The sequence below is a fragment of the Excalfactoria chinensis genome, chromosome 31 (genome assembly GCF_039878825.1).
Source record: "Excalfactoria chinensis isolate bCotChi1 chromosome 31, bCotChi1.hap2, whole genome shotgun sequence".
Lineage (NCBI taxonomy): Eukaryota > Metazoa > Chordata > Aves > Galliformes > Phasianidae > Excalfactoria > Excalfactoria chinensis.
This window is the reverse complement of record NC_092855.1, coordinates 594,287-618,658: the sequence shown is the minus strand read 5'-3', so window position 1 is coordinate 618,658 and position 24,372 is coordinate 594,287. Positions and strand designations below refer to the sequence as shown.

The 24,372-nt window shown below is 60.7% G+C and overlaps 3 protein-coding genes across 5 annotated transcripts; all 3 read left to right on the top strand.

Annotated features, from left to right (window-relative positions):
• The first annotated feature begins 1,228 nt into the window (after positions 1 to 1,228).
• NTRK1 (neurotrophic receptor tyrosine kinase 1) lies at positions 1,229 to 8,452 on the top strand. Its single transcript, XM_072358348.1, has 17 exons — positions 1,229 to 1,410; positions 2,762 to 2,836; positions 2,914 to 2,985; positions 3,458 to 3,526; positions 3,848 to 4,002; positions 4,100 to 4,245; positions 4,347 to 4,473; positions 4,601 to 4,930; positions 5,138 to 5,155; positions 5,301 to 5,359; positions 5,602 to 5,704; positions 6,006 to 6,152; positions 6,242 to 6,372; positions 6,452 to 6,624; positions 7,565 to 7,805; positions 7,958 to 8,116; positions 8,267 to 8,452. The coding sequence occupies exons 1-17, from the start codon at positions 1,229 to 1,231 to the stop codon at positions 8,450 to 8,452; spliced, it is 2,373 nt and encodes a 790-aa protein (XP_072214449.1).
• Positions 8,453 to 12,124: 3,672 nt separating this feature from the next.
• PEAR1 (platelet endothelial aggregation receptor 1) lies at positions 12,125 to 20,498 on the top strand. Of its 3 annotated transcripts, none has more exons than XM_072358389.1 (24): positions 12,125 to 12,254; positions 14,157 to 14,273; positions 14,549 to 14,641; positions 14,719 to 14,823; positions 15,053 to 15,153; positions 15,229 to 15,321; positions 15,594 to 15,840; positions 15,915 to 16,029; positions 16,106 to 16,242; positions 16,555 to 16,767; positions 16,874 to 17,048; positions 17,417 to 17,537; positions 17,625 to 17,788; positions 17,862 to 17,964; positions 18,035 to 18,181; positions 18,273 to 18,401; positions 18,478 to 18,606; positions 18,748 to 18,876; positions 18,966 to 19,181; positions 19,247 to 19,353; positions 19,438 to 19,549; positions 19,677 to 19,745; positions 19,880 to 20,074; positions 20,168 to 20,498. In XM_072358389.1, exons 2-24 carry the CDS (start codon positions 14,236 to 14,238, stop codon positions 20,302 to 20,304), a joined length of 3,075 nt encoding a protein of 1,024 aa, XP_072214490.1. In that variant the 5' UTR covers positions 12,125 to 12,254; positions 14,157 to 14,235; the 3' UTR covers positions 20,305 to 20,498. The 3 variants fall into 3 exon arrangements, with proteins under 3 accessions (XP_072214490.1, XP_072214493.1, XP_072214492.1); XM_072358391.1 differs by having other exon boundaries at positions 12,185 to 12,266; XM_072358392.1 differs by lacking the exons at positions 19,247 to 19,353; positions 19,438 to 19,549.
• Positions 20,499 to 20,971: 473 nt separating this feature from the next.
• On the top strand, positions 20,972 to 23,811 carry LRRC71 (leucine rich repeat containing 71). The gene is made up of 14 exons (XM_072358469.1): positions 20,972 to 21,296; positions 21,375 to 21,482; positions 21,571 to 21,666; positions 21,771 to 21,846; positions 21,918 to 21,992; positions 22,083 to 22,151; positions 22,247 to 22,406; positions 22,531 to 22,709; positions 22,796 to 22,880; positions 23,057 to 23,096; positions 23,174 to 23,253; positions 23,326 to 23,434; positions 23,511 to 23,617; positions 23,687 to 23,811. Exons 1-14 carry the CDS (start codon positions 21,263 to 21,265, stop codon positions 23,801 to 23,803), a joined length of 1,335 nt encoding a protein of 444 aa, XP_072214570.1. The 5' UTR covers positions 20,972 to 21,262; the 3' UTR covers positions 23,804 to 23,811.
• Positions 23,812 to 24,372: the final 561 nt, after the last annotated feature.

Sequence of the window (24,372 nt, the reverse complement as noted above, 5' to 3'; positions counted from 1 at the left end):
GGGGAAGGGGTGTGCTCTGGGGGCAGCCGCTGCAATACCAACCCCTGCTGTTGGGGAGAGGGTAGCAAAGGGGGGGAGGGAGGGAGCTGCCCCATGGGACACTCCGTTTTGCAGGTGGGGAAACTGAGGCACGGCGCTGCCCTGTAGATTCCTTACAGTCCTTAATGCGGGGCACCGCGTCGGGGCCGTGCAGGCTGTGCTGTCTGCCCCGGGGGAGCAGGGAGAATAAAGCAGGACGGAGCTCGGTCGAGCGGTGCTTGCTCTGTGGGGGCACAGGGGGGTGGGGAGTGGGGGGGGTGAACGATGCTCGGGGCTTTCCACTGCCGTCCGCCGGTCCCATCTGCTTCCTGAGCATCCCGCTGCGGCTTTGCCCTGCGGTGCCTGAGCCGGAGGCGGTTCTGGGGAAAAAACGTCAAAGCAGAGGAATTCGCGAGGCGGTGGCTGTCTGACAGGGGAACTCAGACCGGGATGTCTGTCGGGGGAGGGGGGGGGGGGGGTCTCGCAGGTCCCTGTTGTCCCCATCCCAGTCCCTTGGTGCTCAGGGCTGAGCACTGAGGGTGGGATTCAGGCTGAGAATGTGCCAAACTCAGAGCACACGTGAGTTCGACTGCTATAAGGCAGGGAGTGAGATTGGGGCGATGGGGGGCAGATGGGGATCCACCAGCCATGCTCTGCTCTCCTCTCACAAAGAGGGTCCCAAGAAGGTGAGACAACTGAGGACACCAACCATCCCAGTTCTACACCCCGATGTAACTGGGGGCTTGAGGGAGCCTCAGAGCTGTGGCATTTTGGGAGAGTGATGGGAGAGCTGGGGGAGGGGGTGCTCCTGATGGCCCTGAGTGCAGGGAGGGGCAGTGGGAGGTGTCCTCCGCCTCTTACAAACGGGGGCACGGGTGTGGATGGTGCGGGCACTGCGGGCACAGCGAGAGCAGAGCTTGGGCAAGGTGCAGAGCGCGAGCATTGCAGGCAGGGTGCGGGCAGAGTGCGGGCAGAATCCCAATTCTACCTTCCCCACCTGCGGTCCGAGCTCCCATCCCGCACCCTCCCGGTGCCACCGTGCGGTGCGGGGCTGCGGGCAGAGTCGGGGCGGGGGAGCCGCTGGCCCCTCCCCAGGAGGCCGGACCGGGCGCCGCTTTTAACCCGCTGGTCCCTCACGGTACCGCGCTCGTGGGCTCCGGTGCGGTGGTGAAGTGCGAGGGCGGCGGTCCCGGAGCGGCCCCGGGTCGCGATGCTGCCCGCCTGGCTCCGGCTGTGCCTGGCTGCGCTGCTGTTGCCCCCGGGAGCCGCCGCTCCTCCCGCCTGCCCCGCACACTGCCGCTGTCCCGCATCCCGTACACTGCACTGCCGGGAGCCCCTCACCGTGAGCAGCCTCAGCGCCCTGCTGCTGGGCACCAGTCGCCCCAACGACGTGTGAGTGGGGACGGGCAGAGGGACCGCGATGAGATGGGGACCTGGGGATGGAGTCATATGGGGAGGAGAGGGAGCAGGGATGGGACTAGTGATGGAGATGGGGACTGGGGATGAAGATGAGGAAGAAGATAAGGACAGGACTGGGTAGTGAGGCCAGGATGAGGATGAGATGAGAAAGAGGATGGCAGTGGGGGTCAGGGCATTTGGGCCAGGACACAATGATGAGGGCGGTGGGACTGGAGGACATGGTGGTGGCACTGGGATAGTGCTGGGTCACTGATGGGGCTGGGGAGCCTGGAGGGGGGTTGTTGGGGTGCAAAGGTGGGGGGAATCCCTGCTATGGACTCACAGGGAATGAGGGAGGGACTCAGGACAGTTCTTTACCCCCTCCTGTGGGATGTGAATAGGGCTGGGGTGCAGCAGGGTCCACGGACAGGGAGTGCCCATGCGGAGGTGGGCGGTGATGGGGTGCAGGAGGAGACTGGGCTCTTTGTCCCCACCATGATGATGCTGTCCTGCTGCCCAAGGCTTGTGGGTTGGGAAGCTGAGTGGGAATTGAGCCCCTAACCCTCTGGATCCAAGAAAGATGATTTGCCAGCATGGGGAGAACACGACCGTGCTGGCATTCATCTGGGGTGCAGGAGGGGTTTGGGAACCCACACTGCCTGGCTTGGGGCATCTCTCTTCCATTCACCCTCTGCTGTGTGCTGGGATGAGGAGGGAGAAAGGGTGTGTGGTGACAGTTTAGTTGTCACCAAGGTGTCTGGGCTCCTGGGTCCTCACCCTGCTGCACTGCTGCATTGCTGGGGCGGCTGCTGCAAACATCCTTGCCTCAGTTTCTCCACGTGCTGGGAGATGCTGCGGGCGCTGCCAGCTCTTTGTTTGCTGCCTGACAGGGTGGGGTGGATGGTGATCCCTTAAGAGACCACTTGCCATCCCTCTGTTGTGTCTCCCTCATCCCCATCATGACCTGGGGGTGGGGTGGGTGGAAAACCCCACACTGGCTCCCAAAGGGGATTTCCTTAGGAAAAGGAGCAGTGGGGTAACAGGCTGTTTCTCAGCACCGCCATTGCATCATGAGGCACCGTGGGTGCAGGGAGAGGTGGGGACACACGGAGGGGCTTTGGGGGAATGGGGCTGAGGCTGGGCCAGCTCATTCTCTGGGTGGGACTGTGGGTTCTGGGAGCTCAGCTCTGACCCCAGTGTCCCAGCTCAGACCGGGAGAAACTGAGGCCTTGAGGGGCAGCTTGGCTCTGTCCTTGTCCCCATCCTAGGGCTGATCCCCCTGCTCTGGCAGTGGTGATCCCAAAATGGGGGCCTGACCCCTGCCTGCTGCACTGTTGCCTTCCAGCATCATCGAGAACCAACCGCTGCTGACATCTCTGACTCGGGATGACACCAGGATGCTGTCAGACCTCAGGCACCTGTGAGCCCTCTGGGGTGGGATGGGGAGGATGGGGACAGGGTTCCTACTGTGTGTGCTTAAGCCCTTGCCTCCCCCAGCACCATCTCCAACTCGGGGCTGCAGCACATATCTGACGATGCTTTCCAGGACACCCACAGGCTGAGCCATGTGTGAGTAACCCCCTTCTAGGGCTCAGGTCCCCATCCTTATGCATGTCAACCCCCTCAGGGCACTCATCCCTGCACAGGGTGGCTTTGTCCCCTGCACTCAGGGAGGATCGATGCTGTCCCACTGCCCAGCAGCAAAACTCAATCCAGAGGGACCGCGTGGGGCTGTGCTGCTGAATGTGAAACCATTGATTGAGGCTGGAGCCCCTTGGGAGCTCTGTGTAGTGCAGCCCCATGCAGGAGGGGATGCTGGAAAGTGGGGGGGGGGGGGGAGGGAAACCTACCACAGGGATCATGGAGGTCCCTGAAAGGGGTACCCAAAGGCTGGGCTGGCAGCCAGCCTGGTGCATGTGCTTCTGCTTGGTCATGGTGTGACAGCTCCATCCCCAGCATGTGACAGAGCCCTGTGTGTGAGGATGATGCAGAATGAGGGGACTTGGGGTGGAAGGGAGGCTGATGGGGTCTGTGCTCGCAGGAATCTCTCCTTCAATGCGTTGACCAGTCTCTCCTGGAAAACCTTCCAGCATCTGCCCCTGCAGGAGCTGTGAGTGCCATGGGGAGGGGACACAGCATGGGGCATGGCTGGGGATGTGGCTCTGGGGGGATATGGGAGCAGGGACAGGGCTGGGGATGCACCAGTGGCTGTGGGAGTGCTCATAGAGACCCAGCTGCAGATCTGCAGCTCTGACAGCCCTGTGTGTTCACAAAAGGGATGGGAACAGGGACAGGGATGGGGACAGCACAACACACCCAGCGTGGCATCTGTGCAGAATGCAGTTCTGGGTGCAAGCCATCCATCCTTGCAACTGGGATTGGTGCAGCTGGAGATGAGCTGCGTGCAGCTCGTGTCCTTTCCCCATCTCAGCATCCTGGAGGGAAACCCCTTCAATTGTTCCTGTGGGATCCGCTGGCTGCAGCTGTGGCAGGATGGGAGCCGTGCTGAGCTGGGCAACCAGTCTCTGACCTGCTGGGAGGGAAGCATGCTTGTGGCTCTGGGCAGCCATCCCCTGCACGGCTGTGGTAGGTGGCACAAGGGGATCCAACTCCAACATGGTCCCAACCCTGAGCCCATTGAGGGCAGGGACAGTGTTGGGGACAGCTCATCTCTCCTCAGCAGAGCCTCCCACCGCTCACATTGAGCACCCCGATGTGGTGCTGCGTCAAGGGGACAACATCAACCTCACCTGCCACATCTGGGGCGAGCCACCAGCTGCTGGGGAGTGGGTGCTCCCTGACGTGGGATCAGAGCCATCTGTCACCAAGGCAAGGCTTGGGGCATGGCGGGGATCTTCCAGGAGCGTCGTCCCCCTGCAACATCCCCCTCAGTTTAGGATGTGCTCACCCCATCCCGGTGCTCCCTGCAGCTCTCAGAGTGGGAGCTTGTCCTGGAGATCAACAACATCTCCTCCAACCTGAACCACAAGGACCTCACATGCCGGGCAGAGAATGCAGCGGGGCTGGCAGAGGACAGCGTGATACTGAATGTCACCTGTAAGCTACCCAGGGGATGGGGAAAGGAAAAGGGTTTGGGGGGGTCCAGGGGTGGTATGAGGGTCGGCTTTGGGGTCATATGTTTGGGGATGCATGTTTGGGGACACAGGCAGCTCTGTCCCCACAGTCCCGCCAGTGATTCTGCTCCTGCAAGAGGCCATTCCTCAGCACTACTGGTGCATCCCCTTCTCAGTGGACAGCAACCCAGCACCCAGCATCTTCTGGCTCTTCAATGGCACTGTGCTGCTTGAGGGGCCCTTCATCCGCACGCGCATTGTGGAGTATGAGCCCAACTCCACCACACTGCACGGCTGCCTCGAGCTCAACCGCCCCACACATGTCAACAACGGCAACTACACCCTGGTGGTGCAGAACCCCCTGGGCAGAGCCACCCGCAGCATCCAGGGCCGCTTCATGGATAACCCCTTCAGCTTCAGCCCTGAGGAGCCCATCCCCGGTGCGTCACGGTGGGGCTGAAGATGTGCTGCCCCAATCCTGACACAGGGGGGCACCAAACCTTCTATTCCCACCTTGCCCAGGGGTTCTGTCCCCCCCCCCCCCCACACGTATCTCAGTTTCCCCAAGGAGTGGGAAGGAAACGTGGGACTCTCTCATTGGGGGGAGGTGGTTAATGTGTGCTCTTTGCTTTTCCCATGCTGCGCAGTGTCCATATCTCCACTGGGTGAGTGCTGGGGCATGTTGCTCCCCCTGCTATGACCTCCCAGCTGTGGTTACTGGAGCTAACCCAATGATGAGGCTGCAGTAACTGTGCAGGAGTGAGGATGTGGCCCCACTTCATGCTCACCCTGTGCCCTCTCCCCACACAGGGACCAGGAACAGCTCTCTGGAAGGCCCCATGGAGACAGCGGACGAGCACACATTTGGGGTGAGGGCTTGGCTGGGATGGGGTGCCCTGTGATTTGGAGTAGGGGACACAAGGACACCTATGGGAAAGCAAAACAGTCCTTAAAGTGAAAGCAAACCAGAGGGATGGGAGGGGGTATAGGCAGCCTCCTGCCCTCCGCTGTGCCTCAGTTTCCCTAGTAGAATTGCAATCACCTCCAGGGCTTGGAGAAGGGCTTTGCAGTAGGACCCCAGCCCCATCCTCACCACTCCCTTTGTCCCCAGGTCTCTGTGGCTGTGGCTTTGGCTGTCTTCGCCTCCCTCTTCCTCTCTGTCATGCTCATTGCACTCAACAAGTGCGGGCGCCGCTCCAAGTTTGGCATTAACCGTGAGTCCCCTCTTCCTGCACAGGGTAGGGGCACAGCCATGGGGCAATGGTCCTCATGGGTCCCCATTGCCTGGCACCCACTGGGGCACTGGGTGGCAATGGGTCCCCGCCGGGGCCAAGCAGTGCGGGCAGCAGCTGCTAATTCACTCCTGGAATGGATTCAGCCTGCAAATGGGTTTGATCGCACTGGCTTCCCCCGGGGCTGGAGGGGGGGGGGATGCTCGGCAGCACCTGGCACTGCTGCACAAAGCACCCCTCACCCCTCTGTGATGGCCCTATCCATGTGTCCTTGTCCCTGCAGGCTCAGCCGTGCTGGCCCAGGAGGACGATCTGGCCATGTCACTGCACTTCATGAACCTGGGCAGCAGCCCCGTGTCTTCCACAGAGAGCAAGCTGGACGGGCTGAAGAGCAACTTCATCGAGAACCCGCAGTACTTCTGCAACGCCTGTAAGGCTGGGGGGCCTCAGCATCCCCCCACTGCTCCCCAGTGTCCTCCTGTGGTGGGAGCTCGGGGCTGATGGATGCGGGTCCCCCAGGTGTGCACCACGTGCAGCGCCGTGACATCGTGCTCAAGTGGGAGCTGGGCGAGGGAGCCTTTGGGAAAGTCTTCCTGGCTGAGTGTTCCCATCTCCTCCCAGAGCAGGAGAAGACGTTGGTGGCTGTGAAGGTGAGGGGTTGGGGGGGAGGGGGTCATGGGATGAGGGTCCCGGGATGGTCAGTGCCAGGTTAACGCTGTGTGCTTGCAGGCGTTAAAGGAGGTGACCGAGAGCGCACGGCTCGACTTCCAACGGGAAGCGGAGCTGTTGACGGTGCTGCAGCACGAACACATCGTCAAGTTCTACGGCGTGTGCACCGAGGGTGAGCCCCTCATCATGGTCTTCGAGTACATGAAGCACGGAGACCTCAATCGCTTCCTCAGGTGGGTCCGGCCCCTCGCCCCCTCCCCGCTCCATCAGCGCGGCTCAGACAGCCGCTCTGCGCTCGCTGCTAATGCAGCCCTCCTTGCAATATTGATTAGATTAGCTGTCTGAGAGGCTTAAATAGAGAGAGATTGGCCATCAGCTGGAATAAGCAGAGACTTTTCGATTGGCCCCCCAGGTATTGCTGATAGACGGGGGGGCTGCCAGAGGCATCGCTTTAGTGGCCACGCGATGAGCTCTGAGACGTGGCTTTTATGATTATTGTTATGGGACTTGGCATTAATGGTTCTGCCGAGCAGAGCCCCCTGCTCCCGGCCCGGCCTCCCCGGCCCGGCTGTCAGCAGCACTGGGCATCAAAGCAGTGTGCAGCCCCCGGCTTGCTCGCACCCTGGCTCTGTGCAACTCCTGCTGCTTTCACACCTCCTGGCACCCAGTGATGCACAGCTCAGTGCTGCCGATGTGTGCACAGCATTCCTGGTGTGTGCGTGCATGGGATTCCTTGCTGTGGGTGCTCCTGTGTGTGCACTAGCACCGTATGCATGCATGTGTGCACTCGCATGCCTGGCTTCTCCTGCATGCATGCATACACAGGTCGATCTGTATGTTCTTCAGCATGCATGCACACACGTGCACAGCTTTCCTTGGCATGGTTGCACACTTCCCCAGCATGCACACAGCCCTCTCTGTCCTCATCTTACACACATGTGCACATACATGTAATGCCTTCCTGCAGGCATGCACACACACATGCACTCCCTTCCCCACCATGCATGCACACACATGTACTGCACCTTGCATGGCTGCACGCACAGCATTTCCCAGCACATGTGCAAACACACACACACAGCACTTCCAGGCACAAATGCACACGCCTGCACACCTTTTCCCTGCATACAGGCACACACATACATACACACTGAGCACCCTCTGCCCTGCTAGATCCCACGGGCCAGATGCCAAGATCCTGGACCAAGGGCAGGGGCAGCCCTGCGGGCAGCTGACATTGAGCCACATGCTGCAGATTGCCACGCAGATAGCTTCAGGTATGGTCTACCTGGCATCCCTTCACTTCGTGCACCGTGACCTGGCCACCCGTAACTGCCTGGTGGGCCACGACTTGGTGGTTAAGATCGGGGACTTTGGCATGTCCCGTGATATCTACAGCACCGACTATTACCGGGTGAGTTCCACACCCTCCCTGCCTCAAATTTCCATCTCATCTGCTGCCCCTTCCCCAACCCCATCCATATTTAATGGCGCTGCTGAGCACTCAGCAGGGAGGGGAAGGGTTGGGGGGGGAGGGGGGTACACACTGATGGTTCTGCTCTGCAGGTGGGCGGTCGGACCATGCTGCCCATCCGCTGGATGCCCCCTGAGAGCATCCTGTACCGCAAGTTCACCACTGAGAGCGACATCTGGAGCTTCGGTGTGGTGCTGTGGGAGATCTTCACCTATGGGAAGCAGCCTTGGTACCAACTCTCCAACACCGAGGTGGGCTCAACATGGGGTCTGCACATGGGGATGAGAGTGAAGCCGGGCTTGGCACCGTGTCCACACATGGGATAGGGGAAAGCGAGGAACCCCCTCGCTTTGTGGGGTCTGGGTGCTGCCTGTGGGCTCCATGTCCCCCTGCTCCCACAGGCCATCGAGTGCATCACGCAGGGCCGGGAGCTGGAGCGGCCCCGCACGTGTCCCTCTGAGGTGTATGACATCATGCAGAGCTGCTGGCAACGGGAGCCACAGCAGCGCCAGCGTATCCAGGACATCCACAGCCGTCTGCAGGCCCTGGTCAAGACCCCTCCCATCTACCTGGACATCCTGGGCTGAGAGGGAACCCCATCACCCCCAGGCTGGCTGGAGTGCTCTAGCACTGCTCCCTCTGTCCCCCCACCCTGGACTGATGCCCTGATGCTGGATAGGGCTTAAATCATCTGTCACAGCGAGACCCCCGGGGGGGGCTGTAGGGCTGGAGCTGCTTCCATAGAGGGCTGGAGCTGTGGCATTTCCCCACTGTGGGTTTGCCCCTGGAGGGACACAACCAGGACCCTCAGCCCCATGGGTGGCACTTGGCTGCTCAGTGTCATGGCTGCTCCATCCCTTCCCATCCCAGCGCCTGGCTGGGTGGGTGCCTCGCGTGCTCTCCCCACTCTGCAGCGATCCTGGTCAGTAATAAAATTGTCCACTTCTCTGCTGTGCTGCCAGCTGGCTGCCCATGGAGTGTCTGCTGGGTGCCTGGGAGAGGGAGGTGCTCTGGGGAGGAAGAAGAGCTTTTTGGGACAGGGGAAGAGGAGCAGAGGGGATGTGGTGGCATGGGGAGGGCTTGTCCCACTCCATGGCAATGGGTTGGTGGTGCTGAGGGGTTGGTTTGGGTTAGAAAAGGAGTGAGGATGTGCAAAGCCAAGGTGCAGGTGAGGGAGATGCTGTCCCCAGCCCAGAGATGGACATGGGGACACTTCAGGGACCCTCTGGCCGACTTGGGGCTGTTCACAGTGGGTGGGTCCCTGTGCCAGAGATGTGGGGTGGGGACCTTTTGAGCACAAAGGGATGAAGAAGCCAAACCCCCAAACAAAGGGCAAAGCCCTCCCTTCCCCACACACTGTCACCGGAGCCATGGGGGTTATCAAATGCCCTGTAGCGTCCACTTAATCATCCTTCCCAGGGCTCTCCAGCCGCCTTGGTAATGTTTGAGACCTGGATCTGACTGTAATGGAGCAGAATTGATTTCATCTGGCTAATTAGGCAGTGCAGGCTGGGCCCTGGCAGCTCCTTTGTTACCCACAGTGACCTGAGATAAGGAGAAGGAAGAGGAGACCTGGGGAAACTGAGGCATGATGCATCACCGTGCCATGGAGCAGCACTGTGCCACGGTGCATTGCTGTGGTGCTGTACCATGCAGGATGGCCAGGGCTGCATACAGCACAGCAGAAGCAGTAGGAAACCAGAGCCATCCCCAGTGTCCATGGCACATAACCCAACGCTTGTGATCCCCTCCCTGCAGAGGGCACAGCTCCAGCTGCCAGCCCAGGGGATGGGATGTATTGGCCAGCAAAATGGGTGGCACCCAATGCCAGCTCCGATCCAATGGGGAAAGTGAGGCAGTGAGCCTTAGGGCTGCCATGCAGGTGTGCAAACAGCTGCTTTGCAGTGAGGCTGTGGCTTCTGTCCCCTTGTTCAGCCCCAGAGCTCTGCTGGGACCGGGGGAAAGGGAGGGGTGCAAGTGGTGCCCCACATACAGCCATTATTCATGAGGTGGTGGCAGTGTCTCCACTCATGCATGGCCAGAGGAGAGTGCCCTCCTTCCTTGGGGTTCTCTAATCTCTGCCTGCGTTGATTTATGGCTTTTCCCTCTTATCTAATTTGAGGAAGGAACAAGATTACAACTGTGAGCTTTTCCAGCGCTGCACTGCAAATTGTCTCTTTAGGTCAATACTGTTCCCTCAGAGGGGAAGCAGCGGCCACGAGCTGTCCAAGCACTGGAAAAGAACCAAACTGCCCCAAAAATGAACCTGAACATGGCGGTATGAGAGCACCACGTGTATGGGGGGGGGGGGGGGAGGGGGGATCTGGTGTGGGTTTCCCTGAGGTTGTGCCTTGATTTCCCTATAGGGTAGAAAGGGAAGGGTTAAGCCCCGCTCTTAGAAGTGTGTGCAGCTCTGATTGATTTATCCCCACCCCACAGTTTCTCCATTTCAGCTGCTCCAGGGGGAACAGTAATGGACTCTGGCAATGAGGTAATTAACGGCTCTACTCCTTGGAAAAGTTCCTTTCTTAGAAGCACAGCAGCTGAGCTGGGGACAGGGCCCTGCCAGGGTCCCAAACCTCATCCTGCATCCAATGGGGATGCAAAGGGATTTTTTATGGTGTGGCTTCATCCTGCCTGAATCCGGGGTACCTCTAGTGCTGCCCATGGAGCTGGTTGTGCTCCAACCTCAGATGGATCTGTGGTGCCAGGGATGCCTTTGTAAGGCACCCCACAGGGATGGGGCAGGAGGAGACCCTGGGGACTGCTTGGTTACAGGGACTGTATATGGGATTGCCCAGTTTGAGGTTTCCCACTTTAGGAGGACCGTATCATGGTGGTGATGGATGTGGGGCTGCAGCTGCATCCCGGCGCCACGGGTCCTGGGGCGGATGAGCACTGACCGGACCCTGTGTGTCTCCTAAGTGCACTTGTGGGCCCAGTTCCCCCTGGCCTGGAGGTCTCAAGGGGGGCTGCAGAGGCATCTCGACACTAATGAGGCGCAGCTGAAGTGCTGCTGAAGTGTCCCAGAGCAGCATTTCCTGGTGACCACAGAGATGCCTTATTTAAGAGCAGCAGAGGGGGGTCAGTTCTGCCCAGTTCCCAGCTCCAGTGTCCCCATCCTGGTCCCATTGTCCTCAATTTGCAATCCTTGTGTCCTCATCCTCTGTACCCTGCTCCAAGCAGAGTCATTTGGGGCAGCCCTTGTGGCTGCGGGTGGGCTGCATCCTAATGGAGCCCGAGTGGGCTGGGGGGGGGGGGGGGGGGGGAAGGGGGGGGAGCAGTAAAGCCACGCTGGGATGTGAAAATCGTTATGAGTGATTAGAGCTATTACTGTAACGAGGAGAGGCAATTAATGGCGTCTTGACATCAGTTGAGGCCAGCTAATGTACGTGCTTGCTGGGAGAGGGGAAAAGGCTTGGGTAAGGGGAGGGGGCGATGTTTGGGGCTGAGTGTGGGGACCCCAACACAGGGCTGCTGTGTGGGGATGAGACGTGGGTGGGGAGCCCAAGATAAAGGGTGATACATGGGCAGAGAGCTGGGGGGAAGGGTTGCGTGTTGGGGTATCCCATGATGTAGGGATGATGTGTTCCTGGGATGCAGGGGTGCTGCATGGCTAAGAGAGCCTAAATTTGGGATGATTATGTGCCCAAGAAAGGAAAATGCAAGCCTGGGGTGCAGGGATAGCACACAGCATGAGAACCCACACTGATGGGTAATGCACAGCGTGGATCCCAAGGTGATGCATACTGAGGATGCCAGCACAACGTGTGCCTGTGCTGCAGGGCTGAGATACTGCCGGGAATACCAGGGCGTGGGAATGACGTTTGGCGAGGATCCTGGGCTGTAGGGATGCTGCAACACGGGGATGATGCTTGGCCGGGATGCGAGCACAACTCAAGCCGGTACCGCGTCAAGGCGAGCTCTGCTCTCAGCCCGGCTCTGCTCGCAGCCGCCACCAGATGCTGCTGTTCGGCCGGGGGACGCTCGATACCCGCAGCCCCCAAAGCTCGACCCGACGGCACCGCAGGGATCGCCAGGGGCCGCCAGGGATGCGGATCCTCTCCCGCATCGCCCCGCAGAGCCGCCTGGACCGGACCTACCCGGGGTTGTCCCTATGGGGCCGCCCCGCCCCGGTGATGTTTTTGTTCCAAACCTGTTGGTTTCTGGCCAGCAAAGTTTAAAAAAAAAAAAAAGTGGTGTTTTGTTTTTTTTTTGGTTGATTTTTTTCCCCCCCCTTTTTCCGCAGTTGTCTCTGAGTCCAAACTTCCTGAGAGCTGCTCCAGGCCCTCCCTCTGCTTCCGACGGCCGCGCTGAGCCTCCAACACGCAGAGCTCAGGCAGCACCGGCCTCGTCCCGTCCTTTCCAGTCCCGTCCCGACCCGGCCAGGTGAGGGTCCCGGTAAGCGCCGTCCGGGGGTTGGAGTCCTATTGGGGTGGCCAAGGGGGGTCTTGGTCCTGTTGGGGGGAAGTGGGGCGCTGTGGGGTGCCCTAGGTGACATGGGAACGGCAGGGGGTGCGTGGGATGGAGTGGTGACACTGCAGTGACCTCAGAGCTGACACTGACTCTAAGTGGACCCTGTCCCCATCCCTTCCCATGTCCCCATCCCTGTCCCCGTCCCCACAGTGTCCTCACGATGCCATGAAGGAAACACGTCAGCCCGCGGTGTAGGAAGCAACAGGACAGAGATAGTGGGACCCTTCCCGGGCACTGTGTCTTCAGTGGGGACAGTGCAGGAGCCACATCCCTGCCCTCAGCCCCATCTTCCCATGCAGCACAATGTAGGGCTGTGGGTCCCAGTGCCTGCGGGCGATGCTCTCTGACCTGTGTCACACTGGGAGGAAAAAGGCAAGGAGCTGGATTGGGAAGAGGGGAGGAGGAGGGTGGTGTGGATAATTGTCCCCAATCCTTGGGGATGTCCTCTCTCCTCTCTTCCTCCTGCCTAGTTCAAAGCAGGAGGATGTGGGTCTCTGGGATGTGACCACCCTGGTGTGAGAGTGATGTGGGGCTGAGGCACGTCTATGCCACCCTGTCCCTGTCCCCAGATGGGATTGGAGCTCCTATGGATGAGGACAAACCATTCCTTGCTCTGGAGAAGGGTCTGAGAGTGTCTGTGGGGCAGCGCAAGAGCAGCTCTTAGGGGTCTTTGTGGTGCCCTTAGGACAATGCTGGGTATCCTGACCCCCACATCCCAATTAGCACCAGATGGGGCCGCGTTTTGATGACTCCTTGCTTTTCCTGCCAGCATCTCTGAGCGGTTCCTGTTGTTCTCAGCAGCACTGGGGCCCCAGCCCCCCCCCCCAGCGCGTGGGTTTACTGGAGTGGGGATGGGACCATGGGGAGGGCTCAGGGGTCCCGAACTGGGGAGGAGAGCTGTGAGATGGGAGGCTCAGAAAACGGGTGAGCAATTACTCACCCTGGAAACGGCCTTTGGGACCTGAAGGGAAATGGGGGAAACTCTCTGACTAAACACTTTTTCCAGCAGAAAAAAAAAATATAATGGTGCTGCTTTGGGACAAAGAAGGGCTGCTCTGGTGGGGTCACCCCTCACCTCTCACTGTGTTGTTGTATGGAGGCAGAGCAGCCCCACAGGGAGGAGGAGGAGGGTGACATTGGGGGTGGCACCTTGAGGTGTCCCCCAGTAATGGAGGAAATGGCTGTGAATCCATGAATCCAGCTGCGAAGGGCAGGAAACCTCTGCTTCCTCCTGCAGCACATGTGTGCGTATCGGAGAGCTGCAGCCATCCCCCCCAAAACATATTGCTGTGTGCTCAGGGCACTCTGTGCTGCTCAAGGACGTTGGATTGGGGTCCTGGTGTCAAATGGGAGCAGCTCAAGGGTCCCTGCCATCCTCTCCTGCTGGGTCTTGCAGAAGCCCCAATGCACCCCGAAATGCTGCAGTGTGTGGCCCCGTTTGGAGCTGGCTGTGCTCCCAGAGCCTGTCCTGAGCCCGGTTGAGCAACAGCCTGGCGGATCCAGGAAACGCAACGGCAAATAAATACTAGAAGCAGCGTTGAAACGGGGCCATGCAGGGAGATTGCCAGGGCCTGGGGGTTAACTCCTTCCCATCCCCACGTCCCTGAGATGGGACAGTGGATCTGAGGGGCAGGGAGATGCCAGGATGCATCTCCGCTGTCCCCCCGTGCCCCGTGTTTGGCCCCGGGGACAGTTCAGCCTGGTGGCCCCAATGCAAACTGATGTCAACCATTGCCTTGCATCCAGCCTTGGGGATGGGTCAGCCCAATGTCCCCAGTTTTCCCTATGCCTTCAGTGCTCCATATCTATCCCCAGGGACAGGTCACCCTGGTGCCACCCAGTGCCCCAATCCGTGGGCTGCCCCCAGTGCTGTGGGAGAGGAGCCATCCCCAGGATGGGGTCTTTAGAGCCCACCTCAGGAGCAGCTGTAAGGTAGGGCTGAGTGATGGCAGAGGGGGGGATGTGCAATGCTATGGGGCAGGATGGGCACAGCTCCACAGCACTTCTGTCTATCCGTGGGGCTCACACAGCACCGAGGCCACCCGTGTGGCTGTGCCTCAGTTTCCCTTTGGCAGTCAGGCTGGGTTAGAGCCGTTCCCCCGCATGCAGGAATGCAGACCCAGCCCCGCGGGGAGGCCGGGGCCGGGGGCGGTGGGTGGGGAAAGGGAGAGCAATGTGTGTGAGCTTGGCTCAGTGCTTCCATGCAGGATGGTGCTGAGGACTGTGATACTGGCACTGCACGCCTGCCTCCTGGCTGCCCTCCACCCCAGCGACCCCAATGTCTGCAGCTACTGGGAGAGGTAGGAGCTGTGCTGCGGACACCGGGTTGGGGTTACCTATGGGACCACCTACCACCCTGTGCCCTCTCCCTTAACAGTTTTACAGCAGCGGTGAAGGAGTCGTACACCAAACCTCACATCGTGACCTCCACTGAGCCCTGCACTGGGACACCAAGACAGTCACAGCCCTGCCCTCAGCAAAGGTGAGGGCTGAGCCCCCCCCAAACTCACCCCACTGCATGGAGCATCCTGGTGCCCAGCTCCCCTGCCCTGCTGCTGCAGGGCTGTCCTGTGGCCAATGAGATGATGTCCCATATGGCTAATGGGGGCTGTCCCATTGGATGGTGCCCCATGTCTGAGTGTGTGTGTGTGGGGTGTTCACATAGGGGTGTCCCCCTGCACTTCATCCTTACAGCTCTGCTTTTGGCACAGGGTTGTGTACCGCACTGAGTACCGACAGGCGGTGCGCACCGACTACCGCCGGCGCTACCAGTGCTGCCTGGGCTACTATGAGAGCAGGGACGCCTGTGTCCGTGAGTGGGGTAGATGGGGGGCAAGGGGGGGGTCCTGGGCTGTCCCCTGCTCACCTCCCAGCTGTGTACTTGCAGCACGCTGCACCCAGGAGTGTGTCCATGGGCGATGTGTGGCTCCTGAGCGTTGCCAATGTGAGCCGGGCTGGAGGGGACATGACTGCTCCAGTGGTGAGTGGGGAGGGGGTATAGAGACCCCTGGGTTGGGGGGATGGAGTGGAGCTGTGGGGTTTTGTGAGGGTGTGTGGTGAGATGTCCTGGGGGTGAAGAGGGAAAGGAGTGAGATGAGATGGGGATGGCGATGGAGCTGGGGATGAGATGGGAACAGCGATGGGGATGGAGTTGGGGATGGGCTGAGCTTGGGGTGGGCTTGGGATGGAGGTGAATATAGGGATGTGACTGGGCCTGGGCCGTGGAACACAGCACTGTTCTCACCCATGCAGAGTGTGATGAGCATTCGTGGGGCCAGGACTGTGAGCACCGCTGTGACTGCCACCATGGGGCCCCCTGTGATCCCCTGAATGGGGTCTGTACCTGCCCCCCTGGCTTCACCCCCCCACTGTGCCACCAGCCCTGCCCACCTGGCTTCTACGGCCCCGACTGCCGCCTGCACTGCCCATGCAGCCATGGAGCCCCCTGCAACGCCTCCACTGGTGCCTGCCTCTGCCCCCCAGGACTTGCTGGCCCACTGTGAGTGAGGGTCCCTGCGGTGCCCAGAGGGGAGGGGGTTCTGTCTGCTTCCTCAAAGCTTGCTTTCCCTGCAGCTGTGAGGTGCTGTGCCCCGAGGGGACACAGTGCAGCACTCACTGCCCCTGCCAGAATGGAGGTATCTGCCACCCCCCCGGCTCCAGCACCTGCGTTTGCCCCCATGGATGGATGGTAGGTGGGATGTGCCCCCTCCTGCCCATGGTATGGGGTTCCTTCTGACCCTGCTGACTGCACCACTCTGTGGCAGGGGGATATCTGCTCCATACCGTGCCCCCCTGGGCGCTTCGGTCCCAGCTGCCAGGGGGAGTGTCGCTGCCACAACGGGGGCGTCTGTGACCCCCTTGGGGGGCAGTGCCGGTGTGCACCTGGCTACACTGGAGAGCAGTGAGTGGGGATGGGGCATGGGAGGCAGGGGGCTGGGGGAGATGGGGAGTGAGGTACAGGGAAAGCATGGGAATGAGGGATGGGGGATGTGGGGTGAAGGCACACAGGGGGCTGGAGTGGCAGCAGCAGATGCAAAGGGGTACACAGGGATGGGGTGCACAGGGGATGGGGGCAACCAAGACCTGATGCTGCCCGAGCAGGACCTGGAGGCAGCCTGGCATGCAACAAGCTGCACGGTCTCAGCTTGGGGCAGAGAGGGAGGGTCTGGTTGCCACCATGGGGCTGTGTCACCCCCCCATGTTCCCCATATAGATGCCGGGAGAGGTGCCCAGTGGGGAGGTACGGGCAGGACTGCCAGGAGAGCTGTGACTGTGCCAATGGGGGACAGTGCTTCCATGTGGATGGTGCGTGCCTGTGTGAGGCTGGCTTTCAGGGCAGCCGCTGTGAGGAGCCCCGCTGCCTTCCCGGCCTCTATGGCATCCAGTGCCAGAGCCACTGCCTCTGTCACCCCCAGCACAGCCAGAGGTAGGTGATGTGCCCTCCCTTTGTCCCCCGCATCATTCGCATGGCCCTCTCCCAGTACTCCCAGTGCCTGGACTGGGAGATCTGGGTGCTGAGTGGATGACCCCAGCTGCCACCCACTGCTTGGTGAGTGCTCGTGTCACCCTGGCTGGGCTGGGCTCTTCTGCAATGAAAGCTGCCCCCCCGGCACCTTTGGGACTGGCTGCCTACAGCTCTGCCTTTGCCTCAATGGGGGCACCTGCGATGGGACCACCGGGCTCTGCCACTGCCCTCCTGGTTACACGGTGCGTCCTCGAGCTGCTCCTGCTGCAGGGATATGGGGAGGGCATGGGGAGCAGTGATGAGGGACATGGGGGTCAAGGGATCCTTGGGGAGGACACCCTCAGGGCACCTTCTGAATGGGTTTGGGGTCTGGTTATCCCTGGGGGTAGTTTGGGGTCCAGGCATCCTTAGGGGAGAGCTCAGCATGGAGGGCCCTCATAGCATCCAGGTGGATCTCCTGGGAGCTCAAGATTTTGGGGTCACCCCTCTTGCCTCCAGCATCACTGCACCAAGGGAAGGCAGTGGGCTGGTTTGTAGCCTCACAACCCTGTGTGTAGGGAGATGCTGCCATCTCACAGTCCCCCCCCCCACATACTTACCCTCCCCCCAGGATGAGCACTGCTCCTCCCTGTGCCCTTCAGACACCTTTGGGGTGAACTGCTCTGAGCGCTGCTCCTGCCAGCGTGGTGTTGCGTGCTCCCCCATCGATGGCTCCTGCATCTGCAAGGAAGGTGGGCACACAGCAAGGGAGGGATGGAGACAGCTGGGGTGATGTGTGGCCATCCCCGTGCCCATCCCTTTACCCTCTCGCTCTGCAGGCTGGCACGGACCTGACTGCTCCACACCGTGTCCTGATGGCACATGGGGCCCTGGTTGCAATGCGAGTTGCAACTGTGCCCACGGAGCCACCTGCAGTGCCCAGAGTGGAGTCTGCAGCTGCACCCCAGGATGGCACGGTCCCCATTGCCACCAGCCCTGCCCGGTGAGCGTCCCCCCCACAGCACTGGAACCCCAGTGCCACCCTCCCTAATGCTGATCTCATCCCTGAACCCCAGAATGGGACATTTGGTGCTGGCTGTGGGCAGCGCTGCGAGTGTGCCCATGCAGATGGCTGTGACCCCATCACTGGAGAGTGCCACTGCCTGCCTGGGTGGACAGGTGAGGGAGCTGGGGTGGGGATACCCCCCTGTGTCCTGCCCCTGTCCCTCATTGCTCTTGCTGCCCATAGGGCTGCAGTGCAAGCAGAGCTGCCCGCAGGGCTCCTGGGGCCGAGGCTGCCGCCAGCTCTGTGCGTGCCGCAATGGAGCATCGTGCTCTCCTGAGGATGGATCCTGCACCTGCACCCCAGGCTTCCGTGGCCCCACATGCCAGCGCCGTGAGTGCCCCACAGGGGGGTTCTCCCCATCCCTTGAACTCCATAGGGCTGAGGCTGGGTGCGCTCATCTCACAGCACCCCATGCCTGCAGAGTGCCCTCCTGGCCGCTATGGGAAGAAGTGTGCGCTGAGCTGCTCCTGTGCCAATGGCTCCTCCTGCCACCATGCCACCGGTGCCTGCCTCTGTGCTGCAGGCTGGAGCGGCCCCCATTGCTCCCAGCGTGAGTATGGGGATATGGGGATAAGGATGGGGACTGGCTTCATGGGGGGCTGATCATCCCCTGGCCCCACCACCAGCCTGCACACCCGGCTCCTGGGGGGATGCCTGCTCCCAACGCTGCCAGTGCCACCCCAGGGGGACGTGTGACCCCATTGAGGGGACGTGCCACTGCCCTGCAGGATGGACAGGAACCAGCTGTGAAGAAGGTAGGAAACCCCCCCCCCCCGTGCTGCTGTGGCTCTGTGCACCCCCAGGGTGCAGCCTGGGGGTCTTTGGGGAGTGATTTGGGGCCGCTGTCTGAGCTGTATGGAGCTATATGAGGCCACCCACCCCCTGTCCCCCTGTAGAGTGCCCCCCAGGGACCTTTGGATTGCAGTGTGACCAGCTGTGCCGTTGTCCCCACAATGCCACCTGCCACCCCGTGAGTGGGATGTGCCCATGTGCCCCAGGCAGGACTGGACCCCACTGTGAAGCTGGTGAGCAGGCATGGGAGAGGCTGGGGGCAAGATGGGGGGGCCATTTCCCCACCTCTCCTAAGGACCGTCCCTGTCTCCTACATCTACAGGGAACCCCGATCAGCCCTATACCATCGTGCCAGCCCCCCCGTTGTCCTACAGCACATTGGGGATGGTGGTCAGCCTGGTGGCCCTGGTGGCTCTGCTGGTGGCCGTGGTGGCTGTGGCACTGTGCTACCGTCACCGGCAGAAGGGAAAGGAGAACAGGCACCTGGCTGTGGCATACACAGCAGGACGGATGGACACCTCTGAGTACGTGGTACCAGGTGAGCAGCACACTGGGATGTGGCTCCGGGTCTCCCTGGCACCAGGGCTGATGTCTGTCCCCTAGATGTGCCACCGAACCACACGCACTACTACTCCAACCCCAGCTATCACACGCTGTCCCAGTGCACTCTGCCTGCCCCTGGCAGCCAGGATAGAGCCAGCTCCCTCAAGGTATGGCACAGCATGGTGGCACGGTGCAGCCTGGCACCACTGCTGGTAGCCCTGCAGCTATGGGGTCTCTTGCTTTGGCTACAGGTCCCCAGCTCCCAGCCCTTCCATGGTGTAGAGAGGCCTTATGGCCCTGAAGGCAATGCCACCCTTCCTCCTGACTGGAAGCACATGGGGGCACCACCACAGGGACCCAGGGGTATGAGGGGGCTGCTCCTGGGAAGGTGGAAGCCTTGCATTTGGGGGGGGGAGGGGGAGCTTTGGGAGGTGGGGGAGGACCAATGGGACCCCTGCCCCTCCTGGCTCTCATGGTGCTTGGTTTTCAGGTGGGGGACAGATGGACCGGAGCTACAGCTACAGCTACACCTGCAGCCTGGGGAAGTACTACAGCACGGGTACCAATGGGACTGTGAACAGGGGATGGGGATGGGATGGAGAGTGAAAAGGTGGAAGGGATGTGAATAGGACCCATGCGGGCATGGCCATGCTTTCTATATTGGTGATGGGGATCTCTCTATGTCACCCACAGAACACCCCCAGGAGGGGCTGAGGGCCAGCGGCAGCTCTCTGGCCAGTGAGAACCCCTATGCCACCATCAAGGATGTGCCTTCACCTCTGGCCAAGGCCCCCGAGGGCAGCTACATGGAAATGAAGTCCCCGGTGCAACGAGAGATGTCCTACGCAGAGATCGGGCTCTTGGAGGAGCCAGACAGCAACGAGGAAGGTACGACGGGGGGGGGACTGAAGGGCAGATGGGGGGTGGCACAGCCTTGGGGATGGAAGACTCCCATCTCCCACTGTCCTTCTCTCCCTACAGAGAGCAGCCCGGGGGGGGCAGAGGGTGCAGCACTGAGCCACTACGACTCGCCTAAGAACAGCCACATCCCCAGTCACTACGACGTGCCCCCCGTCCGCCACCCGCCGTCCCCCCCCCTCCGCAGGAAGGATCGTTGAGGACCCTCCCCCTTCTCAACCCCCCCCCTCTCCCCCTTCCTCACATCGCGACACGTGGACGGGAAACGGCTGCCCTACAGCGGAGACACCGCGAGGTGGCAGCGGGCAGCCCGGGGGTCTACGCAGGATGGGACCCCCCCACCCCAACTATGGGGGCTGTCCCTGCAGCCCCTCGGGGTAATGGTGTGAATAAAGCCGGGTTGGCTTTGGGAACGGGGTCTTCAGGAGTCGTGTGAGAGGGAGAGGAAGGAGGGAGGGGAGCGGGGAGGGAGCCATGATGGGCACAAAGCAGCGATGGCCGCGGGATGGCAGCAACACGAGTCCCAAGAAGGAATCGGGGCAGCGCCCAGCTCGGCACGGAGAGTGAATGGGGGGGGGGCGGAAGGGGTCGGAGCTTCGATGCCCCAACGACGGATTGAAAGCGCGCGCGGTGATTGGTCCGATGGTGGCAGTGGGCGGGGCCCAGAGGTGGGGCTGCCACGACGTGCCCAGCAATGGTCCGAAAGACGGATCCAAATTGCACGCGGTGATTGGCTGGATTGGAGGCTGATAGAGGCCATCGATTGGCTCAGAAATGGGCCAATGGTGCTTCAGCAGAGGCGCGGCGCCTATAAAAGCGAGAAGCCGGAGGCGGTTGCTCCCCGTTGCGGTGTTTGTTTGTGCCGTTGCTGGGACGGCGTCCCATTTAAGTGAGCCCCCCCCTATACCCACTCAGTCGCCACCCTCTCAGTATTGGCCCCATCTCGTGTGTTATAATGGGGCCTTGGTGAGGTGGGTCCAATCTGGGCTCCTCAGCTGCTCCATTGGAGCCCCCACAGTTCACCCTCATCACTGAGAACCTCTGTAACATCCTCTGTCTCAGGGGGTAACTTAAACCCCACACCCTGCTTAAACTGCCTGTATATGGTGGCAGAGGGATTGTATTGCCTGGTATTAGACTCTCCCGGTGACTGTGGAGATGGAGAGCGAACAGAGAGCTGAGCAAAGCGCTGGTAAGGCTGAACCTGGTGAAATAAGGGGGCAGGTGGGGCTGAAGGGGGGCTTCCTTTACACCCCGTGTTCCCTTTCAGAGCAGTACCAGTGCTGTGGGCTCCTGGAGCAGGACCTGACTGAGCTCTGCACCCTGGCTGGCATCACCTCCATTCCTAAGGTCACTGTGAGGCCTTCCCCTGCAGCAGGTGTGGGGCTGGGGGTAGCTGGGGGGGGGGCAGGGAGGTGTGTGTGGGGGAGGTAGGTTTGGTTCCTTAGGTGCTGCTTTACTCATAGCTGAGGGTGCAGAGCACTGCAGTCTTGGAGAGCGCTGCATCCAGGTGGAGCTGCAGAACGACGACCCGAAGAGCGTCTGCAAAGTCTTCTTGCGAGGTGGGGAAACAGCAGTGGGGAGGAGGAGTGAGTTATATCAGTCCTCTCCCTGCCGCCACCCCCAGCCCTTTGGATGACTGGATCCCATCACTTGTATCCTGCAGGCTGGAAAGTGGAAGAGGAGATGCTGGGTGTTCTCAACAAATGTCTGCCCTCCCTGGGCAATCTGAAAGCCTTGAAGTGAGTATGTGGAGGGTGGCCCCCCAGGCCAGTTGCTCAGTGATGGCCGAGTGATGCATCTGTCCTCACAGCTTCTGGAGTGCTGGGCTGACTGACAGCATGCTGCCTACAGTGGGCACGATGGTGGCAAGCTGCCCCCAGCTCTGGTAGGCTGGGAGAGGTTTGAGGGGGGGGGGGGATGCTGAAGGTCTCATTGTCATTAATTGAGGGCATATCAGTGCTGTTTGACCCCACAGGTCGCTCACTCTGGAGGGGAACCCTTTGCCAGAACACTCCTTCCATGTCCTGATAGGGGCCAGCAGCACGTGAGTGCCAGGCTCTGCCCTTTGCACAGTGTCCCCAGCTACAAAGTGACCCCCCCTCCCCAATGTCTCCCAACCCTCCTGTACCCCCCCCCCAGGCTGTCCCACTTGTCTCTGCGCAACAACTGCATTGGTGACACGGCTGCACAGCTTCTGGGTCAAAGCCTTTCCACCATGAACTCCTCCAACCGCAGCCTGCTCTCTCTGGTCCTCAGCTTCAACTGCATCACAGACGTGGGTGCAGAGCACATTGCTGAGGTGGGGGCAGCAGGGCCATGGGGGGGCTGAATGCTGCCTGTATCCCCTCCCAGCACCTTCTCCCCCCCCATGCCATGAGCTGCCTATGCCTCCTCTCAGCCCCTTCCTCATCCCACCCCCAAAGGGGCTGCGCTGGAATCGCTCACTGCTTTCCCTGTCCCTGGGCCACAACCGCATTGGGGACATTGGAGCCCAGAAGCTGGCAGAGGTGCTGCAGCCCTTCAAACTGAGGCATGCGGAGGTGGTGGAGAGGAGGAGGCTGCTGATGGAGAAACAGGGGCAGCCCCGTGCAGTAAGCATTGGGTATGGGATGGGGGCTTTACCTTTTTGGGACCCCTATCCCCGAGCATCCTTCCTTATGACATCTCCAAGCAGTTTGAACCTTTCAGTGGTCGTGCCCTGAGCCTGCATGGCAGTGATGTTGCAGGCAAGCTGTCTCCATCCAAACAGGGCAAGAGCTCAACCAAAAAGAAGGTGAGGAGATGGGGTGTGCGGGGGTCTCAACATGGAGTCTTTGGGTAGCCCTGATTGGGTTGAAGGCAGTGCTGGAGCTGTGCCTCGGTTTCCCCAGTTCCCAGTATTGGTTGGGGGGGGGTCCTACAGTGCTGCCTGAGGGGTGCAGTGGGGCTGAGCTCTCTGCCCCTTTGCAGGACCGGCTGCGGAAGGACGACATCAAGCAGAGCAAGAAGTGTGAGTTGAGGGTGCTGGGGGGAACGTGCTGGGGGCTGCTCCTGGCTCAGCTGCTCCCACTTTGCTCTTCCTTGCAGTGTCAGTTTCCTTAGACACCCGACGTGGCCGTGGTGCAAGGGTTATCGAGGAGCAGCACAGCATCGACGTGAGCAGCACGGTGGGACTTAGGTTGGGGGGACACCCTCTGCTGCAGCCCCTGCATCCTCAAGACCCCTCCCAATATACCCAGGCATTGGAACCACCTGAGCCCATCCACCCATTGCTGGAGCCAGCCTGGCACCAAGATGGCAACGTCATTCTGCCTGGGAACCGAGTGCTGCTCAACCTCAACCTGGCTTGTGAGTGTGAGGCTGGGGGGGGGGGCTGGCTGTAGAGCAGCTCTATCCCCCCCATGGTTGTTTCCTCCCTCCACAGACAACCGCATCACGGAGCGTGGCCTGCGTGCATTGCTGGCTGCAGTGGAGGGGCAGCAGCAGGAGGGAGCTGGGGGGAAGCAGGGGCTGCGCCGCCTCTCCCTGCATGTAAGCTGGGTTCAATAGGGGCTGCTGGCACGGCAGGGCTCAGCTTTATTCCCTGTACCCCCTTCCTAGAGGAACAGCTTCCCCACTACCTGTACAGTCCTTACCCGGCTCCAGGAGCTGCTGCAGCAGAGAGACCCCCTCCCTCAGCCAGCAGAGCATGAGGAGGAGCACAGCCCGGATCCTTGAACACCCACGTTTGCCTGCATTTGAGGACCAGCATCTTTCTGGGCTTTTCTTTAATAAAGTTATTATGTAGCATCAAACAGCAGCCGGTCAGTTTTGGCTCTGTACTCATGTCAGGCACCCCCCCCACACTCCTACTCAGTGTGGGTCACTCCTCTATAGGTGGGATGGGGGCAGACAGCCCCCCCCGCCCTCCCTACAGAGAGCAGCCCGGGGGGGACAGAGTCCAGCGTGGCCCGAGGTTGACATAGAAACCGCGTGGGGGACGGGGACAGGGATTGTCGCTTCGTCGGCCCAAGGAGGGATCCAAAGCGCGCTCTGTGATTGGTCCAATGGGGTGGGTGGGCGGGGCCTAGAGGTGGTGCCGCGACAGATCCAGCTATGGGCCTAAAGATGGATCCAAATTGCACGCGGTGATTGGCTTAGAAATAGACCAATGGTGCTTCAGCTGCCGCGCTGTGATTGGTGCCGCCGTGAGCCCCCCGAGTCCTATAAAAGGTCGGGGACTCAGTGCTAAGATCAGTCTGGTCCGGAACCGTCAGCTCTATGGGAACCCCAATAAACCTCCACCC

What these genes read in the sequence shown, in the direction of transcription:
- NTRK1 (XM_072358348.1), top strand. Translation starts at nt 1,229, where the DNA reads ATGCTGCCCGCCTGGCTCCGGCTGTGCCTGGCTGCGCTGCTGTTGCCC. An exon ending in CAGAGCCATCTGTCACCAAG is followed by an intron (nt 4,246 to 4,346) that starts GCAAGGCTTGGG and finishes TGCTCCCTGCAG; the next exon opens with CTCTCAGAGTGGGAGCTTGT. An exon ending in GCAGTACTTCTGCAACGCCT is followed by an intron (nt 6,153 to 6,241) that starts GTAAGGCTGGGG and finishes CGGGTCCCCCAG; the next exon opens with GTGTGCACCACGTGCAGCGC.
- LRRC71 (XM_072358469.1), top strand. Translation starts at nt 21,263, where the DNA reads ATGGAGAGCGAACAGAGAGCTGAGCAAAGCGCTG. An exon ending in GAGAGCTGAGCAAAGCGCTG is followed by an intron (nt 21,297 to 21,374) that starts GTAAGGCTGAAC and finishes GTTCCCTTTCAG; the next exon opens with AGCAGTACCAGTGCTGTGGG. An exon ending in TGCGCCGCCTCTCCCTGCAT is followed by an intron (nt 23,618 to 23,686) that starts GTAAGCTGGGTT and finishes CCCCCTTCCTAG; the next exon opens with AGGAACAGCTTCCCCACTAC.
- PEAR1 (XM_072358389.1), top strand. Translation starts at nt 14,236, where the DNA reads ATGGGGTCTTTAGAGCCCACCTCAGGAGCAGCTGTAAG. An exon ending in AGGAACCAGCTGTGAAGAAG is followed by an intron (nt 18,607 to 18,747) that starts GTAGGAAACCCC and finishes GTCCCCCTGTAG; the next exon opens with AGTGCCCCCCAGGGACCTTT. An exon ending in ATAGAGCCAGCTCCCTCAAG is followed by an intron (nt 19,354 to 19,437) that starts GTATGGCACAGC and finishes CTTTGGCTACAG; the next exon opens with GTCCCCAGCTCCCAGCCCTT.